The sequence below is a fragment of the Rhipicephalus microplus genome, chromosome 6 (assembly GCF_043290135.1).
Source record: "Rhipicephalus microplus isolate Deutch F79 chromosome 6, USDA_Rmic, whole genome shotgun sequence".
In the NCBI taxonomy this organism is placed as follows: domain Eukaryota; kingdom Metazoa; phylum Arthropoda; class Arachnida; order Ixodida; family Ixodidae; genus Rhipicephalus; species Rhipicephalus microplus.
The window spans coordinates 106,457,167-106,482,637 of NC_134705.1; the positions used below are offsets into that span (position 1 = coordinate 106,457,167).

General features: G+C 43.7%; 1 protein-coding gene across 4 annotated transcripts in view; it reads left to right on the plus strand.

Moving 5' to 3' along the window:
• LOC119168046 (uncharacterized) overlaps positions 1 to 25,471 on the plus strand; it is a 231,120-nt gene that overhangs the window by 167,000 nt on the left and 38,649 nt on the right. For all 4 annotated transcript variants that reach the window (XM_075866380.1, XM_075866381.1, XM_075866382.1 and 1 more), the window contains 4 exons: positions 5,292 to 5,333; positions 8,362 to 8,409; positions 19,740 to 19,778; positions 23,906 to 23,953. In XM_075866380.1, coding sequence (XP_075722495.1) covers positions 5,292 to 5,333; positions 8,362 to 8,409; positions 19,740 to 19,778; positions 23,906 to 23,953 — 177 coding nt within the window. The remainder of the gene's footprint in view (positions 1 to 5,291; positions 5,334 to 8,361; positions 8,410 to 19,739; positions 19,779 to 23,905; positions 23,954 to 25,471) is intronic.

The following is a 25,471-nucleotide window of genomic DNA, read 5'->3' on the forward strand; positions in this document are numbered from 1 at the left end:
CCATTATCTACAACACCGCACGCCAGGCCATGACCACTCTGGATGCTCTAGTGCAGAGAATTCATTGCATCGTAGGCCGAAACGCCATACTCATATGCAATGACTAACTCTCAGCATACCGTCTGGGGTTATTGGTACACCACAGCAAAAAGTCGCCATCCAAGACCTGCGCCTCAATACACATAACTTTCACACACCAACCCAACTAGGCAATAGGGTAAGCATGGACACTAGCCCAGGCCTTACACCAAGCCGCTCATTCAAAGATATCTCGTTAACCTCTGCGCAACACACAATGGAAGCGACCATTGCATAATCGCAACACGAATACCTTACACACCCCACACCCCTCGACTACTCACCCATAATCGTATTCAATGGCACACTGTAAAATCCGCTCGTCGGAAGCTCTCCATTATTGGGGAGCTTCCGACGAGCAGTTTTGTATTGGGGTATACCCCAAAGCAAGACATTTATCATCGGGTTTTATCTCTCCTGAATGACGTTACCGCTCACACGCAACGAATTACCACACCATCCAATATTTCTGCATTGGACAGATGCCTAGCCCTTCTCTGGGAGGCGCACCAAAGCAATCAGGAGAGATGGGAATCGTAAAAACATAACAGAACGTTAAAACGTTGACTGACCACGCTGCAGACACAAATAACTGCACACGCCGAGGAGCTTTGCTGTTCCAACTGAAGCCAAATGTGCAACGGAATAGCTGCAACCTTTCACAAAACATGCATGGCACCTCCTATGGCACCTTATAAATCCAACACACTCACACAACGTCACATCACATTACACGCCTACTTCACAACTTGACGCTTTCCCTTGAGAGCCTTTTAGACCAACTACGCGCTACCCGAACAGTGCGCGGCTACTCTTCTCCTCTCCCACCGTACACAAGAGCCCGGAATAAGACCAAGGAAAAGAAAATTTTGGAGCAAGAGGTTCGTATGGCCCTCGAAAACATCCGCACAAACTCTGCACCAGGAAAAGACGTTATTACTACTTCAATGCTCCATAATCTGGATGATCAATCGATTGCCTAGATTACAAAATACTTGAATAAATGCTTGAAGGAAGGCATTTTGCCGAAATCCTGGCGCCATGCCAAGATTTTCTTTATCTCTAAACCTGACAAAACCCTAAACATATCAAACCTTCGGCCTATTTCACTTACATCGTGTCTTGGGAAGCTTCTCGAATACGTTGTCCTTTACAAACTCAACACATGCAAGACCACAATCAATACCCGCACACTGTGGCGAGCTTCCGCCCATGTCTCTCTGCCTAAGATGCTATGCTCGAGCTGACGCACGCCATCCTTGATCCTCCAATCCCCGCTTATACTAAAGCCGTCCTTGCCCTAGGTTTAACCAAGACATTTGATCGCGCAAAACACTGAGCGATCATGGCGGCTCTCTTCCCCTAATTGTGGGTGTTCGCATGTACGCCTACTTTCAATCTGCCTCTAGGGACGCACGGCTGAGGTTAATATGGAACCACATGCATCTCCTTCATACACCTTCAGTGGAGCAGGCACTCCACAAGGTTCAGTCTTTTCGCCTTTTCTTTTCAATACCACACTCATTTTTTTAGCACGTGCTCTTGAAAATATCCCTCACCTTCACCCCATCCTCAATGCCGACGACATCACTCACTGGACAACCCTTGTAATTGATAGAGAATTAGAGCAAACATTATCAAATTTTACCAACATCACACAGCAACACGCACAAAGCATCGGTCTCTCCTGCTCTCCAGAAAAATATTATCTTTTTCTCATACGCCCTTCACCACGTCGTCCTCCCACTACCCCTATCACCATTACTTTGATCGGCCGTGCTATTCCGGAGGTCAACACACTCCGCATCTTGGGCCTTCAGATCCGAAACAATGGCTGTAACACTTTCACCATCACGAAGCTGAAGCAGGTGATCGGAGCATTCTCGTACCTCGTCCACCGAGTTTCCGCAATTACTGTGGCATGAAATAGGACGATTGTTTTTTACTCACTCATGCCTTCATACTGAGCCGCTTCCTTTATAAAATCCTGCATCTCCGACTTCGACAAAAAGAAGTAGCCACCCTGGTGGCCAAGCTTCGAAAGACTAACAAGGTGGCTTTACATCTCCCTCCTAACACCCAAACCACTAAACATCTTCAACTCGGGCTTCAAAACGCTACACGTGAACTGATAGAGGCCCACAGACAAGCGCACAACACTCGTCTAATTAAGACTTTTACCGGAAGCCACTTACTTGACACCCGCAGCAATCACATACCAGCAGCCGACGCCTTACTTCTACCAGTCCCTCCACACATACACACACAGCTCTCCATAAAGCCTCTCTCCCTAGAAACACCCACGTTGCATACCATTCAGCCTGCCGCAAGGCTTTCGCGAAAGTTCGCCAAAAATACTACGGTTCCGAGGAGGATTCCGCATGAGTGCATGCAGCTTGCACGGGCGATGACGCGGCAGTTGCAGTCGTTGATCGCACTCTCCAGCCTATCGCAACTCTCCGCCTAGCTCGTGCATTCATACCAGAAAGCTCAGTAGAAGAGGTGATTGCACTTTCCCTCACTTGCAGGGATGCCCGGTACGTCCTTTCTGACTCAAAAACTGAAATTGTCAATTTCACGCAAAGCCAAATCCTTGAGACTGCTTTCGGCATACTCAGCTCGCCCCCTAAACATCTACCTCGCCACGTGGAGCTGATCTGGGTGCCTGCTCACTCTGGATATCCCGGAAACGAAGCCGCCAATGACCACGCCCGAAATCTCATCAACCGGGTAGGGGCAGACTCCGAGTCGGGCTCTTCCAGGGAGCGCTTGCATTCTTTCAGCGAGATGACTGAAGCATACCGCGCGGAACGCAAGCTATACCCTCCATCCCACCGATCCCTTGATAATTTTCATCAGACAACATGGCGTCGCTTCCACACCCGCACACTTACCTCTCCCTATTTCCTTTCCCGCATCTACCCAGGAGCATACTCCCCGTTCGGTGCTCAATGCGCTCACCCACACGCTTTCCTTACCCACATCTTCCTCGAATGCCTGGCGGACCCTGCCCCGTGGGGCCCACAGTCACTGATCACATGGTTAGAATGGGAGACCCTGCTGTGCTCAAAGTACCCGGCCTAACAGAAGACCACCACTGACCAGGCCGACCCGGTCATGTAACTACATGAAGACAAGAACGCATAGCACAGTTGGGGTCGTGCGGGGACCGTGGGCCGTACGTGCCCAAATGCCTTAGTCAAATAATATTTTTACCTCCACCACCACCGTAAGAACGAGCTTCCGTTGATTTCATCAGTTTGGCTCGCTCGCTTGTTTTTACACTGCTTACATCAGCCAGTATATTGATGTTCACGCCACTTGCATCAGACGATACCAGCTTGAATAATTTGCAGAAGCAATTAATTTTGGTATGAACTGCCAGACATAAAAGCGCACCGCTGCCGTGAAATGCACCGGAAAGACGAGCTGCTTATACGAGGCTCGCATTCCGGGTGGTCTCGTTGGCCAAGTCCCTCTAGGATCGCCTCCAGTGCCACGGAGAAGATGGGGCTCTACGCTCAGTTCCGTGAACAGATCCCTTTTCCGAAAAAGGATTCCATCTCCAGTGGTTTTTCGCCAAAACTTGTCGACTAGCTTCATTCGTCTCGTCTGGCGATTTTTCATTTCAGGACGTGTTTATTGTTTTGAAACTTGTCAAGAACGGTCCGACAAAAGACAATAGACGACACAAGCAAGTGCCCTCGGTAATCTGACAGAGCACCGGACACAATGCAGCATAATATAAGCCTAGCTTCTAAAGACGATAGTCTTTTTGGGGCCCTTTGACCGACAAATTTATATCTCTGTTGGTTTGTGTGTCTGTCTGTCTGTCTGTCTGTCTGTCTGTGTGTTTGTTTGTACAGTTGTATGTTTGTTCGCCCTTAGTGGTACTTGAAAAGGCCAACCCTATCCGCAGTGCCCACCAATATTACTCAAGACTCTGTGTTATTTGACAATCACTTGTGTGATTGTCAAATAAAAAGCAATCATTGCGGATATCTGAGGAACCATAACAATACGTCGATGTTTTTAATGTGTGCCTTTATACTAGAGGAGGCACACACAAGTGATTCTAAGGAACGTGGCGTTAAAGGCGTCGCTCTGACAGTGCAATGCGATTCTCAAAAAGCAAGTGGTATTAACACTTTGCTAAAACGACATGGTTGCGGCACCTGTCCGTCGCTTTGCGTTCTACACCTTATCGCGTCAGAAAAAGGCACGCATCTTTCTCCGCAGGCGCGCATGCCTTCATAAGTTTTCGAAGATGACTGCCAGATGGCGCTCGTGTCTAACGTGCCTCGATGCGCCCGTTCTCTTCCGCTGCAAGCTTGAGGCACTGAAACGCAGGGCCTCCGGAACAGCATTCACAAATGTTGTTGTGCAGAACATCAAATAAATGTTTTGTTCACTCTCACCATACGCAAGACTATCGTCTTTCGATGACATTTGCAGTGTAACATGAAGATCCGGGGCCAATTTATTTTTTGAAGCCTGGAGTGTTACAAAGAGGGCCCAGCTCAAATTCAAAACAACGCAGCGGGTAATGAAAAGAAAACTGATACGTGTAACTTTAATAAAAAAGTAGAGAGGAGCATGGGTTGGTTAACATACCGGGGTAAGATGTATCATAATTTGAATCAAGAAGAAATAGACATGGGCCGGACGCGTACCACGTAAACAGAATCACCACTGCTTATTAGGCTTAACTGATGGGATTCCAGGAGATGGCAAACGCACGAGAGTGAGACAGAAAGTTAGAAGGGCTGATGAGAATAAAAACTCCCAGGTATAAGGTGGCAGCGAAAAGCACAAGACTCAGTTGATTGGCAGAATACGTGAGAGGTCTTTTTCCTGCAGCGTGCCCAGCCAGGCTGGTGATGATGCTGTGGAATGCTTTTAATGAAGCGTACTCTTTTAGAGTGCACGGTTTTCATTTTTTTCGTCGTGCGCTGTTCAACATTTTTCTGAGGACTTGAGTCTACAAAACAAAGTGCACCAGACATAGTAAACCTTGTGCGTAATTAGGTTTTATAAAAGGAACCTAATACATTCATATATTTTAATGAATGAGATGTCATCTTCCCCCACCACGAGAAGCTTCTCATGACGCATGAAATGTTTTTTGTCAATGAGAGCATGCATAGTAGCTGAGAGAGCAATGCATGTGTTTCGAATCTTCATTGCTGATTTCAGTTATTTTCTTTTTTCAGCCTAGAAGTCCACTAAGGTTTGAAGGTATCAGAATCAGCCCGGCAAGTAATTTATCTTAATTTTAACTACCTACTCATTGATGCTCGCGGTGCGTGGTGCATAACGACTGCATGTTAATACAGTCTACACCGCACAAACAACACTGGGGCTTAAGCAGAGCTGTTTCCAATGTATGGTTCAATTTTAATGGAAAATTTTGTATAGCCATCACTGTAAATTTGCCCAAATAGCAAAAAAGAAGATGTGGCATATTGATATTTTTTTTTTCATTTCAAGCGGTGTAAAGCTTCTTCTATCATAAAATGTGTACCATGTCATACGTGTTCAAGGACAACCGCAGGACAATAGTCCAAGAAAAGAGAAAAATGGGCGAACACAAGAACCAATTTACACTCTGTAGATAACGAAATCATTACGATAACACTAAGTTACAATAATTAGGATTAGTAGCACCCTGATACGCTATTTGGCGTTGCTCCACTCAGAGAATCGCTCTCATAAGGAAACACAATCACACCTGTGAGCATGGTAGCATTCGTAGGGTCATTTTCATGGACACTACTCCTAGGTGGTAGCGCTTGAGTAAGCACTTTTTAAAAAACTGCGTGGTGGCTTAACTCAAGATCGAGAAAATGCTAACAATATGCTTGTTTTCCCCAAGAGCTCTTGTGACTGTGAAGCGGAGAGAACGCCCACAATCTTCTATACCTACTTTTTTATCCACCTATGTTTAATAATTCTACAAGAGTTTTCTAATATAGAAAAGGATTTTAAAACATACGTATGTCAAAACGATAGAATGCTCATTTTCGCCGTCGTTAGAGGGATGCTAAAGGCAATATTCGAGTTTGCATTACCTGCTGGTATAGTGGTGCAGAAACGCGTGGTGATACATGTGGGTCAAGGAAATGCTTGTTTTAGAATAAAGTCACGTTTTATTGGTTAACATCACGTAAGTGCTCTGTAAATTACCCGCTTGACGGTGGTCTTCGTGTTATCACGGTTGCCCATTCCTACGTTGCTCCGTCTATTGCTTGACAACCGACACCAGCAGCAGCAGAGAGAAGGTAGCGGGAGCCACAGCATCAACAACGGCCATTGAACAATTTTCGGCAATTAGGAATGCGATGGCGGTGCTTTCTTTGTGCAGTTAGTGCCTAGTAAATGGCACCAGCGATTTAGCCTAACCAGCCAAAAACAAAACTTCTGATTCCTTCTCACCGTTCTCCATAGCTTTACCAGTCCGATTTTTTTTATACCTCAAACACAAACGGACAAGCAGCATTTTGTTACACCTCTTGAGGCGCGGGAGGTTTTTTTTTATTATTGCAGCTAGTTTAATTACTAGCGATTATTTGTATTTGAACGAATTCACGTAATCAGGTCATTTCGTAAATGTCCCATTTAGGGCGCACCATTTGCTATTTATTTGACTTGGTCCCTCAATAAGTAAGGCACTGCTGTTGATAATAAAGACATTTTGGACGTTGTCATGCATTCATTGAGCTTTCACTTTGACATAATTTCTGTTCGCCTTTAGTGTACTTGGTGCGAAGGTCTAATATATGAAGGCTCATTGCTCACATGCCCACTACATAAATATCACGTGAGTGATCACAGATTGAAAATTGGTTCCACACTTGCTGCTGCAATGACTTCGAGAGGCACTCTTTAGCACTCAAAGGATTTTATCCGTAGAAATACCATATCACATGGCCGAGAAAACCAAGAAGCGTTGTCTTGCTTGCTTCCGCAACTCGTCACTTCTTCCTCTCAGCTGGCTCAGTCCTCCATGGTACCGTCCCCTGCGCCTTAGGTGGCTGATATGTGGCCGCTTCTTGTAGGAACAGCGTGTCATTGTCTGCTAGGAGGGCGCGCATAATTTTAACAACTTTAAGGTATGCATCAATATGAATATATTGTAGTGAACGAGAAGCCACTTCAACCAGCCGGGACTGAATCTGCAACATTTCAATTACGCGGCCGACGCTCTCCCATGTGCGCTAAGGCGGCAGTCACTCAATCTTTGAATGAGAAGTTTCTCCAAATTGCCTTCTGTGGTAGATTCATATTGAGGGTCTCATTCTGAAAGTGTTCATGTCTTGTGGTATTATGCGAAGGTTTATTTCTCACCTGCCCACTACATAAATATGACGTGAGTCGTTGCAGAGGGAAAATGTGTTCCACGCTTGCTGCTGATATGACTTCGAGAGGCACTGTCTAGCACTCAAAGGTTTGCATCCGTAGAAATACCCTATCCCGTGGCGGAGACGATGACCGATGCAATGCATGAATTGTTAGAGCATCATATGTCAACAAAAAGATTCAAGTTCGATAGTTTCAGCAAGACATTATCTTTGTTTTGTTGGTACATATTTTGAACTTATATCGGAACAACTACAATGCTCTTGGAAAACCAAAATTACGCCTCTACAGCTTCATGGGCTTCATATTCTGCTGATTTTACTGAAGGTATTAGAACGGAAACAGCTATTCTTATGAACTCCGTTCTTTCATGCGCACATAATAAAAAAGAGCGCATCCCTGTAGAGTTATGGGTTAGCTGCTGTTATAAATAAAAACAGTGTGATATGCAATGCCAGCTGCAAATCGAGAGCGTTACAACGCCTGAGTCATGGTGAAGTGCGGCGCTGACTACGATTTCAAGGATTCCATGCATATGAATTGCATATAATGTGGATAACAGGCGAAGCACTGCTGTAGTTTAGCTGGTAGAGAATCAGGTGCGCAATCTCTAGGCTGCAGGTGTGGCCACCGCCATTGCCCAATTTTTGCTTCATCTGATTTGCTTTCTTCACAGTAGTTTAAAAAGTGCTACAACACCTCTTCAACAATCCAACTGATGTGGCCTCTGTGCATCTTGACTTCATTGTCTTCTTTTATGCACATTACCATTGCATCATACTTACGAAGTGTGCCTTTTGTATGTGTAAAAGTTGTTATTGTGCAAATACTACTGATTTTTAAGCACCTGGTTGAATTAAACATTAGTCGAAATTCTTGCTTTTACGAATCTGTGTACTGATTTCAATGCAATTATTTTTTCAGCCTGCGAGTCCTCTAACTTTGGACAGTGTCTTGCTCGGCCGACCTTTGGCAAGTTTTTTTATTCCAATAGACATAATGCAATATTTACTGTAGAATGAAAGTTATAGGCATCAACCTGTTATGTGTCGTTAGTTGAGTACATGAGACAACAGAAAAATAGTGGGGCGCCCTTAACCTTCGCCTTCAAGAGTTGAACGTGCTAGTGAAATTTGGCCTCTAGTGTGCCCTTCAACCACTTAGTGCATGCTTAATATGTTTTGTTACATGCACACACACGCACACAGCAGATTGTACCAGCGTGTGCGTGCTAATGGTACATACAGCTTTTTGATCTAAAGCGAGAGTCGCATGGCCTGCAAGACACACGCAGCGCGCTCATCATCTGTAGGCCATGAAAACTCTCAAAATGCCTCAACAATATATATATATATATACATATAAATAAATATATATATATATATATATATATATGTATATACGCACAAAGAGGACCAGGACGTATACGGCTGAAGGGGCCATTTATTTTGGTCGCGAAGAGAAGCGCCGGAGCGGCCAACAGGTTGACGATCGCAGTGTCGTCGTCTTCCTTCTTTCTCTAGCTTTGGGCAGCCAGCATGTTTACCCATCTTCGTTTTCTTCCCAGGCACACGCAACATTTCTCAACTCGCAGACGAAGCCCGCCGGGCGAGGTAATTGATTCCCCTTGGTGTGTACAACTTCAGTCGAGTGACATATACTGTTTTGGTTTTAGCGGCTCTTCTACCACTTCTCGTGAGGCAAGCTATTGTGTATGTGACTTCAGTGAATTCGTTGAGAACAACCAATTGTCCGTCACATGTGGCCAAGAACTTCTGGCGTAACCCGCGTGTTCGTACCAAAGTCCAGAGCTACACTAAGTCGCCTGGATGGTAAGTTACAGGCCGGTGGCGGACGTCGTAGCGTGCCTTCAATTTTTCCTCTGACGCCAAAGTGCGTAGACGAGCAACACGACGCGCCTCTTCTGCAAGGCAGAGGATTTCAGTGAGAGAGAGGTTCTCGTGCGCCGAGAAACGCAAAACTGTGTCAAGTGTGTGCCGTGGCGGTCGTGCCTACATCAAGAAAAAGGGGCTGTAGCCTGTTGTTGCGTGCTTAGCGGTGTTGAACGCGTACGTTATAAAGGTAGCACGTTCTTGTTCTCATCACAGTCCTTGTGGTCGGATTTCACATACATAGAGAACATGTTTACAATTGTGTGGTCGGTGCGCTCCATGAGCCCATTTGTTTGCGGATGATATGGCGACAAGTGACGAAGGCGAGACTCACTCAATCGAAGCAGCTCATTTACTATCACTGCCGTAAATTGTCGTCTACGATCACTGATGCTGATGATCACGTGAGGTGGGCCTTGTCGGTGGATAACGTGCTGCAGCAGGAACAAAGAAACGTCGCTTGTAGTTGCGGTTGGCATGGCTGCCGTGTCGCAGTAACGTGTGAGGTAATCGACGCATACAATTATCCAGCGATTGCCCTTAGCCGACTTTCGAAAAGGGCCCGCGAGTTCAATGCCTACTTGTTAGACAGGTGTGCTTGGAGGTGTCAAGAGCTGTAGAAAACCAGCCGGAGCAGTAGATGGGCGTTTGTGGCGTTGACACTGCGCGCAGCTGGCCACATACACCTCGACTGACTGTCGCATTCCCGGCCAATAAAAGCGTTCCTTAGCACGGTAAAGCGTCCGCACAGAACCTAAATTCAGGACGTAGGATCGTTGTGCATAACACCTAAAATCGCTGTCCGAACGCTTTCTGGCAACACCAGGAGGAAACGTGCGCCAGTGCTGGAAAAGTTCTTCTTATACAGGAGTCCGTCGCGTACACAGAAATGGCATGCCGTAGGAGCTGTGAAGAGTGATGATAGCCTGGTGTCCTTGCGCTGTTCATCTTTGAAAGTACTGAGGTCGGGAAACTTAGGTGACACAGAAGTGACGAGGTTGTCGAGGTCAGCGGTGTCACACTCTGTAGAGCTCAGTGGCATGCGCGAAAAGCACTGTGCGTCGGCGTGTCGTCGACCACTTTTGTACGAGACGATAAAGTGATACCCTTGGAGCCGAAGTGCCCAGCGCACAAGGCGGCCGCAAGAGTTCGATGGTTGACGAGCCAACACAATGAGTGGTGGTCGGTGACGACTGTAAAATGGCATCCATATAGGTAAGACCAAAACCGCTCAATCGCAAATACTACCGCGAAGCATTGTTCTTCTGTGACAGTGTAATTCTGCTAGGCCTACTCAAGAAACGACTTGCGTATGCAATCACGTGCTCGCGGTTACCAAAACGTTGAACTAGGATGGCACCAATTTCTATGCCGCTGCCATCCGTGTGCAGTTCTGTTGGAGCTGATAGATTGAAGTGTTGTAGAACAGGCCGCGACGTCAGGAGGAATTTCAGTTGACAAAAAGAGAAGTCGCACTCTGGAGTCCGCTCGAAGGGAATATTTTTCAGTAGCAAACACGTCAGCGGATACGCAACATCGGCAAATTTAGGTATAAAGCGCCGAAAATAGGAGCAAAGCCCAAGAAAACTGCGAAGCTCCTTAAAAGAGCGTTGCGCACTGAACGTTTCAACGGCTGCTGTCTTCTGGGGATCTGGACAGATGCCATCCTGATCGACTCGTTGTCCGAGAACAAGGGTTTGTCGGTCTCCGAAGTGGCATTTCTTTGAGTTAAGAACAAGGCCAGTGTTTTTTATGCAAGTCAGTACATTATCCAGACGTGAATTGTGTTCACTGAATGTGCGGCCAAAGATGAGGACGTCGTCGAGATAGCACATGCAAATGCTCCACTTCAAGCCACGAAGAACAGTGTCCATAAATCGCTCGAACGTCGCCGGTGTGTTGCACAGTCCAAATGGCATCACGTTGAATTAGAAAACACCGTCAGGGGTTACAAAGGCTGTCTTTTCTTTCTCTTCAGGATTCATGCGGATTTGCCAGTAGCCCGATCTTAAGTCTACACAATCTTAAGTCTACAAGTAAGAGGCCAAATTTAGACAGTCTATGACATCATCGATACGTGGAAGTTAGTACACGTCTTTTTTTGTTACAGCATGCAATCGGCGATAATCGACGCAAAATTTTCAGAATCCATCTTTCTGTTTAACGAAAATTACTGGGGCTGCCCATGGACTCGCCGACTCTTGAATGACTCCGTTTTGAATTGTTTCGTTCACCTTCTCATTAATTATCCACCGCTCGGATGGCGAAACACAGTATGGCTTTTGTCCATTCAGTTTGGCCAAACCAGTATTGATGGTGTGACATGTCCGAGAAACAGGGATTAAGGGCGCTTTGTCTTTCTGCGCAAAGTCAAATGCAGAAACGTGCTTCAAAAGTACATTCACCAATGTTCGGCGTTCACTCTTTGTCAGCGACTTATTAACCATTGAAAGAAGAGCCGTTTCCAAAATGTGACTACGATGCTCTTTCGGCGCATCTTCAAGCTCGGTCATCAGTAAGGCCTCGTGTTTTCTACTGACGACGGCTAACTTTAGACCATCTGGCAATACCACGGATTCTGTGGAGCAACGAACAGTCCATAAACCAGTGCGCCCACGTCTGATCGTCACCACACAACGTGGGATCACCACATTCTTTTTCATGCAGTTGGTGTACACTGCTTTAACGTTGGCATCAAAGTTGGCGGAATAGCTGACGCTGCAACCAACAGGTCAACGAACGGTTAATAACGGTGGTATGATAGTGTCGCCACAGACACACAATGCTGGCTCACCATCCACAGAACTTTCCAAGAGTGCTGGCGGAACGTGATCACTCAAAAATATTGTCCCTGTGCGGCAGTCGACAGTCGCATCACACTCCCTCAAAAAGTCCATACCCAAAATAACATCATGTGTTGCCTGCGGAATAATCATGAACTCCGTTGGGACTTGGCCTCTGAGAAACACGTCAGCTTGACACACACCAACAGGATGCAGTGGCTCACCACTCACTCCGAAAAAATTTGAAGCTTGATTCCACTTAAATAAAACCTTTCGCCCAAAGGTATCTTTAAAACACGCACTCATGACAGAAATTGTTGCCCCCTTATCCACCAAAGCCATCAGTTTTCTGCGACTCGAGCGTCAAAAGGAAGCGGGCAGAGCATTGTCTTAACGCGCGCAGCTTCCAGGTGAGACATGTACCACGTATATAGAGGATGTGCTGAAGCACTGCAAGGTGGTCAATGATGAGATGTCAGAAGAAGACAAAGTAGGACATTTGCTGAAAAGCATAGCCGAGGATGTCTATAATTTTCTCATCGGAAAAGAGCGCCTCAGCTCGGTGTCCGACATCATTGGGCATTGCTGAACTTTCAAACAGCAGAAAATGCGCAGGATTGCTTCAAAGTTAGGCCGGCTCACGAATGTTACAACGGTTGCCAGCATCAACGCGAGCACCTACCCAGCACCTTCACCAATCTGTTACGCACAAGGAGGACCAGGACGTATACGGCTGAAGGAGCCGTTTATTTTGGTCGCGAAGAGAAGCGCCGCAGCGGCCAACAGGTTAACGATCGCAGTGTCGTCGTCTTCCTTCTTTCTCCAGCTTGTGGCAGCCAGCATATTCACCATCTTCGTTTTCTTCCTAGTCATGCAACGCAACTCTCTCTCTCTCTCTCTCTCTCTCTCTCTCTATATATATATATATATATATATATATATATATATATATATATATATATATATATATATATATATATCAGCACATTGATCAACGCCTCTGAAAAGGCAAGATAAGTTTTCCGCTAGAGGGACATGGTTGTTTATTTTAAAGCTGTTTGAAAGTTTCTGTGTGTTTTTACCTTTGATGTCGTCACTATCCCGTCCCATTTCGACGTAGTTTGAGCCTCTCAAATGTGCCTCCAGATCGCCAAACAGGCTCGCTTTCGTCGTGACACCTGTCGAACCAACTGCGTTAATGGGACCCTGAAACACTTTTGCAAACAACTGCGTTAAAGGGACCCTGAAACACTTTTGCAAACAACTGCGTTAAAGGGACCCTGAAACACTTTTGCAAACAACTATCAGATGAACTCACTAGAAGAGCTTATTGTCTCACGAATTTAACGCTGCAAAAAGTTTAAGAATTCGTTGAGTGCGAGTGGAGTTACAAATGTTTGTCTCAAGCTGCAATTGCATTCTCTTCTTTCGTCCCGACGAAAGCACTGGAAGAAAAGCAGGGAGGGATGGCAGGGGCAAAGAAACTACGTTACCTGCACCTCGTGACCTTGAGCAGTTATACTTTTTTCGAATGTGTGGTTTTTTTAGTGTGATCGCTCGCCCACGCGTGATAAAATAGCAGCCTTGCGCGGCGATCTCTGTAACTTGCTTTTTCACTCAGGGACAATTTTTCGCTCGCAACTAACGGGGCCTACGCCAACGGCGGGATTTCTGCGACACGAGCTTTCTAACATTCTCGCTTTTAAACAGCGCTATTACCGGAGCAATATTCGTATCATTCTGATGAGTAGGTGCACATGCGATGATCACACAGGAATTATTCGGGGTCATAAAGTCATAAAGTGTCACTGTAGACACTCAAACTAACGATTCAATCATTGCATTGAACAATTTTCCAACTCTAAATATACTCAAAAGAGCGCAAGCCAATAGCAGACTTTCCATTTGCATTTAATTTATATCACTTATCACATTTTAACTCTATATTCCCATTGTATCATAATTGGTACATTAAATATAATATTTTATTAAAAGTACTATAGGTGGCATTGTAGGCAGCTATTGCACATTTGACTTGTTCTCTAACGTGTATAGGCACTTACATATTATACGACAGTAATTAATGACTTGCTACTAGAACTAACTAGGTTTTGCCTGAAACAAGATTTCAGTTATATTAGATTTCAGATGAACTGTACAGAATATAAAAACAGCCAGCCTTTTCTCACCATTTTCTTAAGAGCACAACAGTTTGTTGGCATTACAAGGTTATATTAGATTTCAGATGAACTGTACAGAATATAAAAACAGCCAGCCTTTTCTCACCATTTTCCTTAAAGCAAAACTGTTTGTTGGCATTAAAAGGTTAGAGGCGTGAAGGCATTACATAACAAGGGGGTACATACAGAGGCTTCGAGACAGTACAGTAAATGTAATTGGTAAAAATTTGAACAAAAAATTCAAGCAATTGTACACAGGGACCCTTTCACACGTTATGGCAGACGCATATAGTGACAGCAAATGGCAGGTTACTTTTTTGCAAAATTTTTCTCGTTATGAGGACAAAGCAAGGCCTTCAAAAACGCGTTTGACAGTATTGCGTTATAAAAAAAAAGCTATTTGTCACCACAGTAAGACTAATTTGGTGGACAATGCTACATGTGTGATCTAATCTTGAAGATTCATATATGTGAAATAAGAAGCGTATCTCTTGCTTGCGAGTGATAAATTAAGCATCGATACAATAAAAACAGCTGGAAGCATACAAAGTGATTTGAGGGCTTGAAGTGACAGGGTGCGTTTCGAAGCACTTATACTAATGTATGATGAGTATTAGGATTATTTAAGCGCCTTGCGTGGTGTTGTTGTGCTATTATTTCTTCTGTAAGATATGACTGCGATGTGTGGCAAGTGGATGACGCGTACTCAAACTTCGGTCGCACATGCATCAAGTAAGCATGTTCGTGATGTCAGCGGAGTTCGATTTAAGGTTTAGATCTTGGTAACCATGTGCGCGTGATGCCTCAGAACAGATGTTTTGAATATGTGATACTCATGATAGTTATGGCGTTATGTATATTACTTGTGACTTCGGAATAATGTGGTGGGGGACAAATTTATGTGGTTTGTATGGTGAATCGTAGTGCGTTCTTGGAAGGATCCGATTCGTTTGTATTTTAGCTAGTTTCATGAACTGTATTTCCCACATGAGTATCGTTACATCAATGATTAAAGTGATGTAAGTAGCTCCTACAAAATGGATTGCCACACGCACTCACTTTAATTTAGATCTAAGGGACATGTGTAATACTGTTAGTACTGTGTAATACTGCGTAATACTGAGTAATATGTTATGTTGTATAGCAGTTTCATCAACCAAATTGTGAATTAGGTTTTAAAATACAGACCAATTGCCAAAAGATGCATTATTGTTTTGTTATTTTCGAAGCTATAAAAAGCGACACAAGTATACGAATAGGCTCCACTGAATCTCACACACAAGCTGTCCCGTGGGCGTTGAGAGAGCTGCACTAGCGACGCGGTCGTCGCAGCCGCTAGCGAAGGTGGCTTTTCGCAGTGTCACAATGTTTCGCCAGCTGCAACATTTATTCAATAAAAAGGCCTCTCTACGTCGCCGGTATGACGCAGGTGGCGTAGTGAGCTAGCTCTGCCATTCTGCCACACCGGCCGCCGTGATGAGCTCTGCGAGCTCGCACTGGCCACTAGCGACGCAAAGAATGTGTTTCGTAGAAAATAAAGGGTGCTGAAAAAAAATCGCAGTTTAAATTATCTCCTGTGCGTCAAATGACCGCAGCATTCAAATGATTAACGCTAAGGTAAACGTTCATACGAGGCGGAGGCACATAGAATCAACAAACAGCTGCCCATGCAATGCGAGAAATCTTAACCGTGATTGAACCATTTCGTTAGTTTAAGTCTATCGCTAGGTAGCGTAAACTGCGCCAATCGCGGGCACATATTTTTGTGCGTGTGAAAAATAGTTATGGTTAAAACAGCACAGCAGCAATTATTTTGAGATGACCAGCACTTATTCGTTGTAAAGCTGTGCCATTATCTGGGGAGAGGTGAAGTGACAGAATGCAGTAGCGCCTAGGTACATCTGTTCTTCGTCGGCGCAGTTTTCTCAAAGCGTGTTCTGTAGAATTTCGATAATAACACAATTTTTTACAACTTTGTAAAGAGTGCTGCTAAAATATACAGTTTTCCTTAAGCGCGATTTGAAACCTAATAGGTTGTCTAAATGGTCGTGCTATACTTGTTTCAGACTCCACCGCAATCAAGGCCCATTCCCAAAACACGAGCGCACAAAATCACACTGGTGCTAAATACGTATGTATGGGTGCATGAAATGTGTTACATAGGTTGCCATCACAAAAGCCAAATAGACCTAGGCATGAACACGGAAGATAACTTTGGGCTAAAACGAAGATTCCCAGTCATCTGTGGCACATCAGAGCGCAAAAAAAAACACATGAGGCGGCCGCAGAAGGTACACCTGTGGTGAGAAAATTATGCCGCCACACGGGTCCTTTATATACAAAAAAAAGTTATGCGCGATTACTTCGGTTACGGAACCGTCAGTAGCTACCTGAGCGCTACCGCAGTGGTCTCGTTTTGGTTAATGCCAAATGCCAGAGGTCGCCGTAGTTTAGGGTGACATTGCACGTTGCGCAACACCAGATGGGCAAAGAGTCTGCAGCCTTCCACTACGGCACACCTCGTCATCATACAGCAGCCCTGACGTGTGATTTCTGAAGTCTAAGTGAATGTTAAATGCATATGGAGCAAAATTTTTGCTTTGAGATGAATTGCTCAATTGACGATTTGAATTGATTTTCGAGAAAAGTCATGCATTGACAACTCTTCTGTTACTTGTTCTACAGACATGGCTTAATTTTCGAAGCGGCGAAACTCAGTTTCGAGCATGAAATTGCTACACTTGAACGTCATTTTACATCACGAATTTTTAACTCGTTTTGCGTATTTTGGCCAAACTACCTAACGGATATCAAAACATGAATATTTTGGCAGGTTATATTTACTTTCCTTCACATTAAAATAAAATGAGTGCGCATGGCAAACGGTTTCGTAAGTGCTACCTATGCCGCCTTAATCATTGGTGTAACGATACTCATGTAGGAAATTCAGTTCATTTGGCGCCGCTTATTTTATTGCGTTGTGGAAACAGAGCTCATGTTTTAGCATATATGAATTGAAATATGTGGCATCAACTATTAAATTGTAACCATGCTCTTATTTCACAAAATAGGACCTTTATTTGGACTGGTCTGCTGTCACACGAAAATGATCCTGTAAAAGCGCCGACTGAGGATGCTATCAGATCGAGCTCCTTCGCTGTGGCTGCTTTTGCGAAAATCATAGTGCAGCCGTTACAAAATGTGCTTATTGTCTTTTTAAGGTGAAGAGAAACCCAACAACATAAACATTTAGGGGTGGGCTTCTCTACTTTTAAAATTTTACAAAAAAGACGCCAGCTGCACCGGCGCTACGCTCAACAGAATTCGCGCGCGCCAGTGGCGTAGTGGCAACGATTTGGTTTCGAAGCAGCTTGCCGGAGTGTGAACTGGCACCATGAAGGCTGTGACCATGAAGTCAGTACCGATATCCATGTCGCAAATCACTAATGTCAATGATGAGCCCTTCTTTATTCATTTACGCTCACCAACTATTCATTGACAATTGGGAGCGCAGAGTGGTAGCCGCAACGCCTAAGCTAGCCGACAGTCGGAATAGACCATCATAGAGTACGCAATAGAAGGCCATGAAATGTGCGTGCCTTCTAAAGAGTTGTCTAAACACACCAGTAACGAGACGCTCCCGGTGCAATCAACGCACCAGCCAATGCTTGTACATCGGAGGGCCATTCTGAGGCTGCCAAGCAAACATTACGAAGTTGTAACTACATGGAGACATCCTATGAAACGATCTAACATTGACCTCGCTAAACATATGAAAGTCTGAATAACAATGCACTCTATTGCAAGTGTTCTTACAAATATTACAGCTGGTAGAAGCAGGTCAAACTCCTATTGTTAACTGGAAATACATGAAAGCCGGATGTACAATATTCACTTACTAGTGGTAACCTACATAGCAGCGCCTGACGTATCCAATCTTGGCGGCGTCTACAAAGCCTACACGGACGAAGCAGAAGGATATCTTTATGCAGACGTATTGAAGAAAAGTCTTGACAACGTCATCGTAAATACCAAGAGACTAGGCTCATCAAGACACATGCTAATCAGCTTCGCCTGCCGGGCTTCCTACTATGATCCGCTATGGATATTTTACTTTGGAAGTACATCTCTTTAAAAAGATGCCTGCTTCAACTTTAGGAAGCTAGGGCACCGCACAGACGTGTTCTCTGAATGCTGAACGAACAGTAGTTCGCCCAACGAACAGTGCACGTGTCACACTGGTGTAGTAGTTATGGTGCTCAAAACTTGACACCAAATTGTGACACGATGGCCAAGGAGGCCACAATATCCTGAAGATGAAAGTGTAAAGATTATATAGGTGAAAGGCAAACAGCCAATTGCCAGATCTCTAGAACAGTGCTTATTTCACCATGAGGACATCACGCAAGTAATGGTTTATTAAAATTTCTACTAAAGGAAAAGTGACGGTCTTTTTGTACATTACTCGACGTTGTGCTAAACTGAATGTAGATTGTCATCACATGTGCACATTGAGTGTTTAAAACGTTAGAAGTGCTTAGAATCGAGAACCACAAATTTCAGTCACCGAAATATCAAGGAGACAGCAACGCACGCTAGAAATAAAGAAAGAAATATTAAAACAAAGAAGGCATTTTAAACTATGCTAAACAATACAGATAGCATGACAAGACCACGATTCATGAACTGAACGGCATTGTGGTTCAGGCAGGAATCCAAAAATTTCAATCTTTTCCATCGATGCTGCCAAAGGGCCTCCGAACAGGCGCTGAGTGGCAAAAGAAATCTTTGTATTCTTTATAAACGAACAGTGTCCCGCTCACGAACATCGAATGCGGATTTAGATATGAACTTCCAAATGACATGTCATTTCTTAACAATTCCTAACAGAACTATTTTTTTAATGAAAGCTTATGCACAATGCAGCTAAACAATGTATGCAGTTCAGCTTATGTACTACTTTTATTTCAAGCTTATGCACAACGCAGTAAACAATGTATGCAGTTCAGCCTATGTCATTTTAGGTATCTCTCATTTCACACTGACATGGTATACTATAGGTAAAGACTGCACTGCAAAGTGAAGGACTAAAAAGTGTCCAGTGTTTTTCACCCTTGACATTGCAGCGCAGCCTTTACCTTAAAATTTGTATGTTAATACTGTACTCACAAGTTTTTCCGAATGATAAATAATATTTTCAGTCGCCACCACAGTTAGGCTACTTTTCTTGGGCGAATGAGTTGTTTCTTCCTATTGCGGCAATTTATGCTTCACACATCGTACTTATTTTTTAGAGATTTGCAGAAAGCATAGAATTTCAATGCAACCCAATCCACTACTGTCCAATGTACTAATTTGAAACTACTTCAAATAAACTATATATCCAGCTATACTTTTGTCCGTCTGGGTACCCCTCATTAAAAATTCTCATGTGATACTCTTTTCAGTCCCCGCCACGATTAAGCCACTTTCCTGGCCCAAGTGGGGTAAGTGTTTCTACGATCATGTCTTTTCCTGCATGTCATGAGGTGTTTTTCTTATTTCGTAGGAATTTCCAGCAAGCGTAGCAATTCAATGCTATACACTCTACTACAGCCCAATCTGTTGACCTGCATTCAATTTTCGCTAAACAATTTATGCAGTTCTGCGTTTGTTCGTCTAGGTACCTCTCATTTGAAACTCTCATGTTGTACTCCTTTCAGTCGGCGCTACGTACAACCTACTTTCCTTGCTCAAGTGAGGCAAGCGTTTCAACAATCAAGTCATTTTCTGTCACGTGGCGTTTTCTGATTCGCACGAATATGCAGCAAGCGTAGAATTACAAAGCAATCAACTCTATTACAGCACAATCTGATTAACTGTGTTCTATTTGAGCTAGAGAATACATGGAGTTCTGTGTTTGTTTAGGTATTTTCCAATAGAAACTGTCTTGTTTTAATCTTTTCACTCGCTGCTACAATTAACCCACTTTCCTGACCCAAGTGGGGCAGGTTTTTCTATAATAATGTCATTTCCTTCATGTCACGTGGTGTTTTTATTATTTCGTACGAATTTGCAGAAAGCGTAGAATTGCAATGCAATCCACTCTGTTACAGCCCAATCTGATGAACTGTGTTCTATTTCAGCCAAACAATATATGCCGTTCTGCGTTTGTTTGTCTAGGTATATCCCATTCGAAACTGTCATTTTGTAATCTTTTCAGTCGCCGCTACGATAACGCACTTTTCTGGAGATCCTTCATGACATCCGGTTTCATCCACCGATGTGCCTAAATAGTATCGGTGGGCATGAAGAGCGTTCGAAAATAGCCCACTGATGTTTCTACACTTTGAGTTGGGAATTTGGCAAAATATATTCGAATAAATGTTCTTTTGAACTACATAATAACTACAAGAGATTTCTATGAACATTACGCACGTTCTTTTTATCTGAAAAACCAACAAGAGATTTTTCTTATACATGGAAAAACGTGAAAACGTCCTTCCTGTTTTGACTTTACGAGCTAGTCGATGAGGTGATCGGAAGTATTTTGGGTTACAACGCTTGCACTCTTGTAACTGTCCATAGTGACAATTCATTCATGTCATCAAGTGTTTTCGTTATTTCATTGGAATTCGCAACAACCATAAAACGCTACAAATACGAAAGTGAGCGGTGTAAAATTTCAAATCAAAGGCTTCTCAAGTTATTGTACTTTTTTCCAGATATACGAAACTTCTCATTTGACCTCCTTTAGCGCGAAATTATTGTTTGAAGCTCTATGGCGAGCCAGGCTTAATCGCCGAAAAGGCAGTACTCAGCAGAAACTCGTTAGCAGAAGCTGCCTGTTTCGGCATTGCGAGCCAAGAGAGAGGAAGAGTAGGAGAGAAGAAATACAGGAAGGGACGCGCATGTGCAATGGAAGCATAAACACCACGAGGAGAAATGCCTAGAGGAGAGAGGGGAGTGAGTATAAGTTAGCAGACGCTCACAGCGTCGCTGTTGCCAGGAGAGAGGTGCGAGTGTAGAAGAGGAAAGAGAGGGGGAGTGGACGCCCTTGCAGGTTGTAGAGAAGAAGTGGAGAGAGGAACGTGTAGCTGTTGAAGAGAGAGAAGAAGGAGAGTGGCGCATGCGTAGGGCGTGTGCGTACTCCGACGTCATGGGACATAGATCCGAGCAAGAGGTGCTCCGCATCTACAAAGTTATTGTCACGTGCACGTTGTTCATAGGTGCGTATTAGGTAATGAGTTTGGAACTCGTTTGAGCTTAAGAAATGGAGGGCCGCAAGCTCCTGCCATATTCTGAGCGTAGTCACCAATAACTAAAGCCAATGATTTAATTACTAGAGCAATAACTAAAGCTTATAATGTTCTTGTGCGAAGTTAGTGAGGACTTCACGTATTTATCAAGATAAGGAAAATGCTTTGATTGTTTTTTGACATATGTGATAATCCTGCATTCAGTTACATCATAAAGTTTTGGGGAATTCGTCAAGCTCAAATCTTTGATCTTTTACGGTATCCTAAAAGTACCAATGGCTTGTAACACTTTTGTTTGTGTTTCGAATCCATGCATTCTCACTTTCCTTGTTTCGAAGGACTTATGAAGCCTTAATTAAAATATAAATACATGGTTCTGGGTTAAGGTAAAAGTTGCATTGAACATATGAGAATTTCCAGGCAAACTTTGTTTACGGGAATAGCTAGTTGAATGTTAGGATCATCATTGAATTTTTTTTCTTCAGCAACAGTCATATGGGCACTCCCGAGAGGCTTTGGCTATCGCCGTCGCCGTATATATGACGACGCACTAAAGTCCTAATTGAAAATTCACCCCACGCAATGTAGGTTCCATCCACCTCTAATAGGGTGACATCACTGACGACGAACACAGCTGAAGCAGGGGAACATGTCAGCCATGTCCGCCACCTAGACGGCGCAAGCAATAACACGCCCCGTGTGCAAAGACTGATGTTGATTATTCCTCAGACAGAGAGGATTTGGTCTGCTCTCTTTAAAGTATAATAAAAGAACTCAGGCGTAGAGGGGCAGCTGGGTTCCTTCACTAGCAACAGTTAGTCTTGATATACTCTTCCACGTGCTATGTTGGGTTTTCCCGCTATGCGTTCGCTCCTTTGGCTGCGCGAATATCCCCTCTCTAGGAGAAGCGGATGCATTTGCTTTCATCACGGAGCCAAGCAAACAATGGCCCTTGGCATACTTCGCTATGCATTGTTTGGCTGTCTCTAGACAAAAGACAATAATGAAGTTTTAGCCACCTAGGCACTGGATGTTTATGGCTCTCAGATGGAGGCAGCGGTCCGTTTTGGCTTGCACTCGAAGAAGACAGTGACCCCAAAACGGCCTGTTTAGACAAAATCTCCTGCGGGCTCTTTCTGTATTTCTCCCCCTTTACATATTCGCTTTAGAACGCAGTGTTTATCTCTCCTGTCTTCTACTCATTTCAAAATTTGCTCAGTGTGTTCAAACCCCCTTAGGAAGTCGTAACATCAAGTTATAGTATGGTGCACAGCTGCTGCTTGAAAGACATTTTTATTATCTGACAGGGTTCAGTTTTCTGTGGTTGGTGGTGGGTGGCTGCCACTGTGATGGTGATTCCTCACATTCCCGGTTATAAATGCCAAGGTGTAACTGATGGAGTCGATGAGACAACAGGCGCTGCTCTATTCTGATTGATGGAGCTTAAATCGCCTATTTTAGGCCCGGTACCTGCCAATATAAACTTTCATTTGGTAACATGTGTATCCCAAATACTATAAATACTGTGCACTATGCTTTTACATAATTTATTATGAGTGAGGTTCTGGGTAGGGGTGTGCTGAACATAAAAAAGGAGCCATAATAGTTATTTAGGTATTCCTTGACATATGAAGTCTTTATGACCTCTACTTGTTAGTAGGAAATAACTAAAGCCTATTACACATATATGTACATGGGGTTATGTTGACCATATAGCAGCGAAAGTTTTTAGTTCAATCGAGCAATATGAGTCCGAGTGGCGATTGTTTTTGAGATGACCATTTCCGCACAAAACGCGATTGGCATTAGGTGGATTGATGAGCTCTAAGCTAGTCGTATTAAAAATGAAAATTTTGATTCTCCCAATCACAAGTAGCGTGTTTATTGCAACACATATTGCGGCTGAACTACTATCAGTTACATTCTGTTGCCCCGAAAGTTTTGACAAACAGCTGTAGCTAGCCAACAATATTGTTCCTAAATACGCTGGTGAGAACGGGCTCAGACTGTACGCACACAAAAAAGAACAGATTCCTGCTTACTACAAGAAATTGGGAAATGAACCAACTAGTATGCATTTTAGTACAAGGCTTCGAACATCGAGTGAACAGCACCCTCTGGTAGAGATATCATGGTCATTCTTGCGAAGATAAACTTATCTTTTGCACTCAATTCATGCTCGTAAGCACGAAGTTGCTTGCACATGGCCCTCACTTGTTTTTATGGTCTAGGGATGACACACTGAACATTAAAATAAACTAATTGCTCTTATATTTGTGTACCGCTTAATTATAAATATCGTTATCAAAAATATAAAGTTGTGAACATTTGCTTCACTAAGCTTTCTTCAGGAGTATCGTCTTTACTCTTTACAGCAATCCCCCAGCTCAGCACCTGAAGTGGTCCTTCCTGGTCCAAGTTGGGCAAGTGTTCTTTTGTTATGTGGCACATATTTAATATGGCAAATCATTAGATGCAGCTCATTCTGAATTTCTTTGGTAATCGCCAATTTTTTTCACAATTCGTAACAAGCTCGTGCAATAGTGCGCTAATACAATATATTAAAATCTGCAGAACACTCTATTGCCAAAGTAAACAGCGGGACAATCAAGGCCTCGTGGAGCAAACACAAAGGACAAGCACTGACACACAGTCAGTGCTTCCACTCTGTGGTATCTTTTTATGGCCTTGCGCTTTTACGCAAATTTGTATCAGAATGTGCATATAGGTTTTTTGGGAAGCCATACAACATACTGCAAGTTAACCGAATAACACTTGTGTGATGACCTGTTTACGGGTGAGCGCTGTGTTCTCTTCCTTCGATGATATTCTATAGTTAACGGTGAAGAAAATTCCTTCTTGAAACCGCTGCGTTTATTCAGCCAAAGCTGAAAAATTGCGTAACAAGACCAATGAACCACAAGGCTTGAAATGAAAGGCCATGTTTAGTCCCACGATTAGCGACAAATAAAAAACTATATACTAGTGCTTAGAAAACATTAAAAAACAACCCGATAACATCGTTATACACAGCTACTGGTGACCGTCGATGAGACCTACACGCGTCCGAAAATTCCGAAGGAAAGAAAAAAAAACTCAAGATGCATCCCGAGTTCATGTTGGTGGGTGGCAGTGAGACTGGCAGTAAGCTCGATTCTGGAATCCAAAGGTAAATGGAGAAACTCATTTCTTCACAAGACACCTGGAATATATGCCAGTGGCGAAAAAAGAGCAGTCTACAAGATCTGCAAGATGGGGCGTTGTAACCCTGCACTGTCATTTACGTAGAAGTTGCGCGTCATATGAAACAATTTTATTCAGCAAAAAAACAAAAGCGTTGACTAAGCCAACTGATTGTAAGCGGGGCTGCGTCATGTATTTTTCCTTTATTCTTAACTTTGTTATATTCACAGCGTTTTACAAATGGTCGATGGAAATTATTGGTAGTGGGCTGTTATTACCTCGCGTGTGTTCATTTTCTTGAGTATTGCGCTACACTCCTTGAAAACTGGGTGGTCCCCAAGTCTCCGAACGGGTGGTTCACATTCGGCAACTGTTTCATCTAATGAGTTCTGTGCGATATGCCATCATGCAACGCCTAAATAAAGTGTGCCGCGGAATATCTCGGAGCGTAGACACGCTAGCACAATACTTACAAGTAAAACTGTACAGAAAGGTTACTGCCTGCAACTTTTCGATACAAATATGCCCGCTTGCTGCAGTATCTGAAAAAGGTAAATAATAAATCTTCATTATTTATACCACCGACTATCAAAATAATTTTCTTTCTTTGTGTCCCCGCTGGATACATAAGTTATCTTCAAAAGTCGTTTACGTGGTATTCCCGCTGCTGATTTTATAGAAAAGAAGAAAGGTTATTTTTGGTCAGCTGGTATAGTGGAGGGCAGGAGCCACACAGTATTCCTAACTGCTCGTCACCC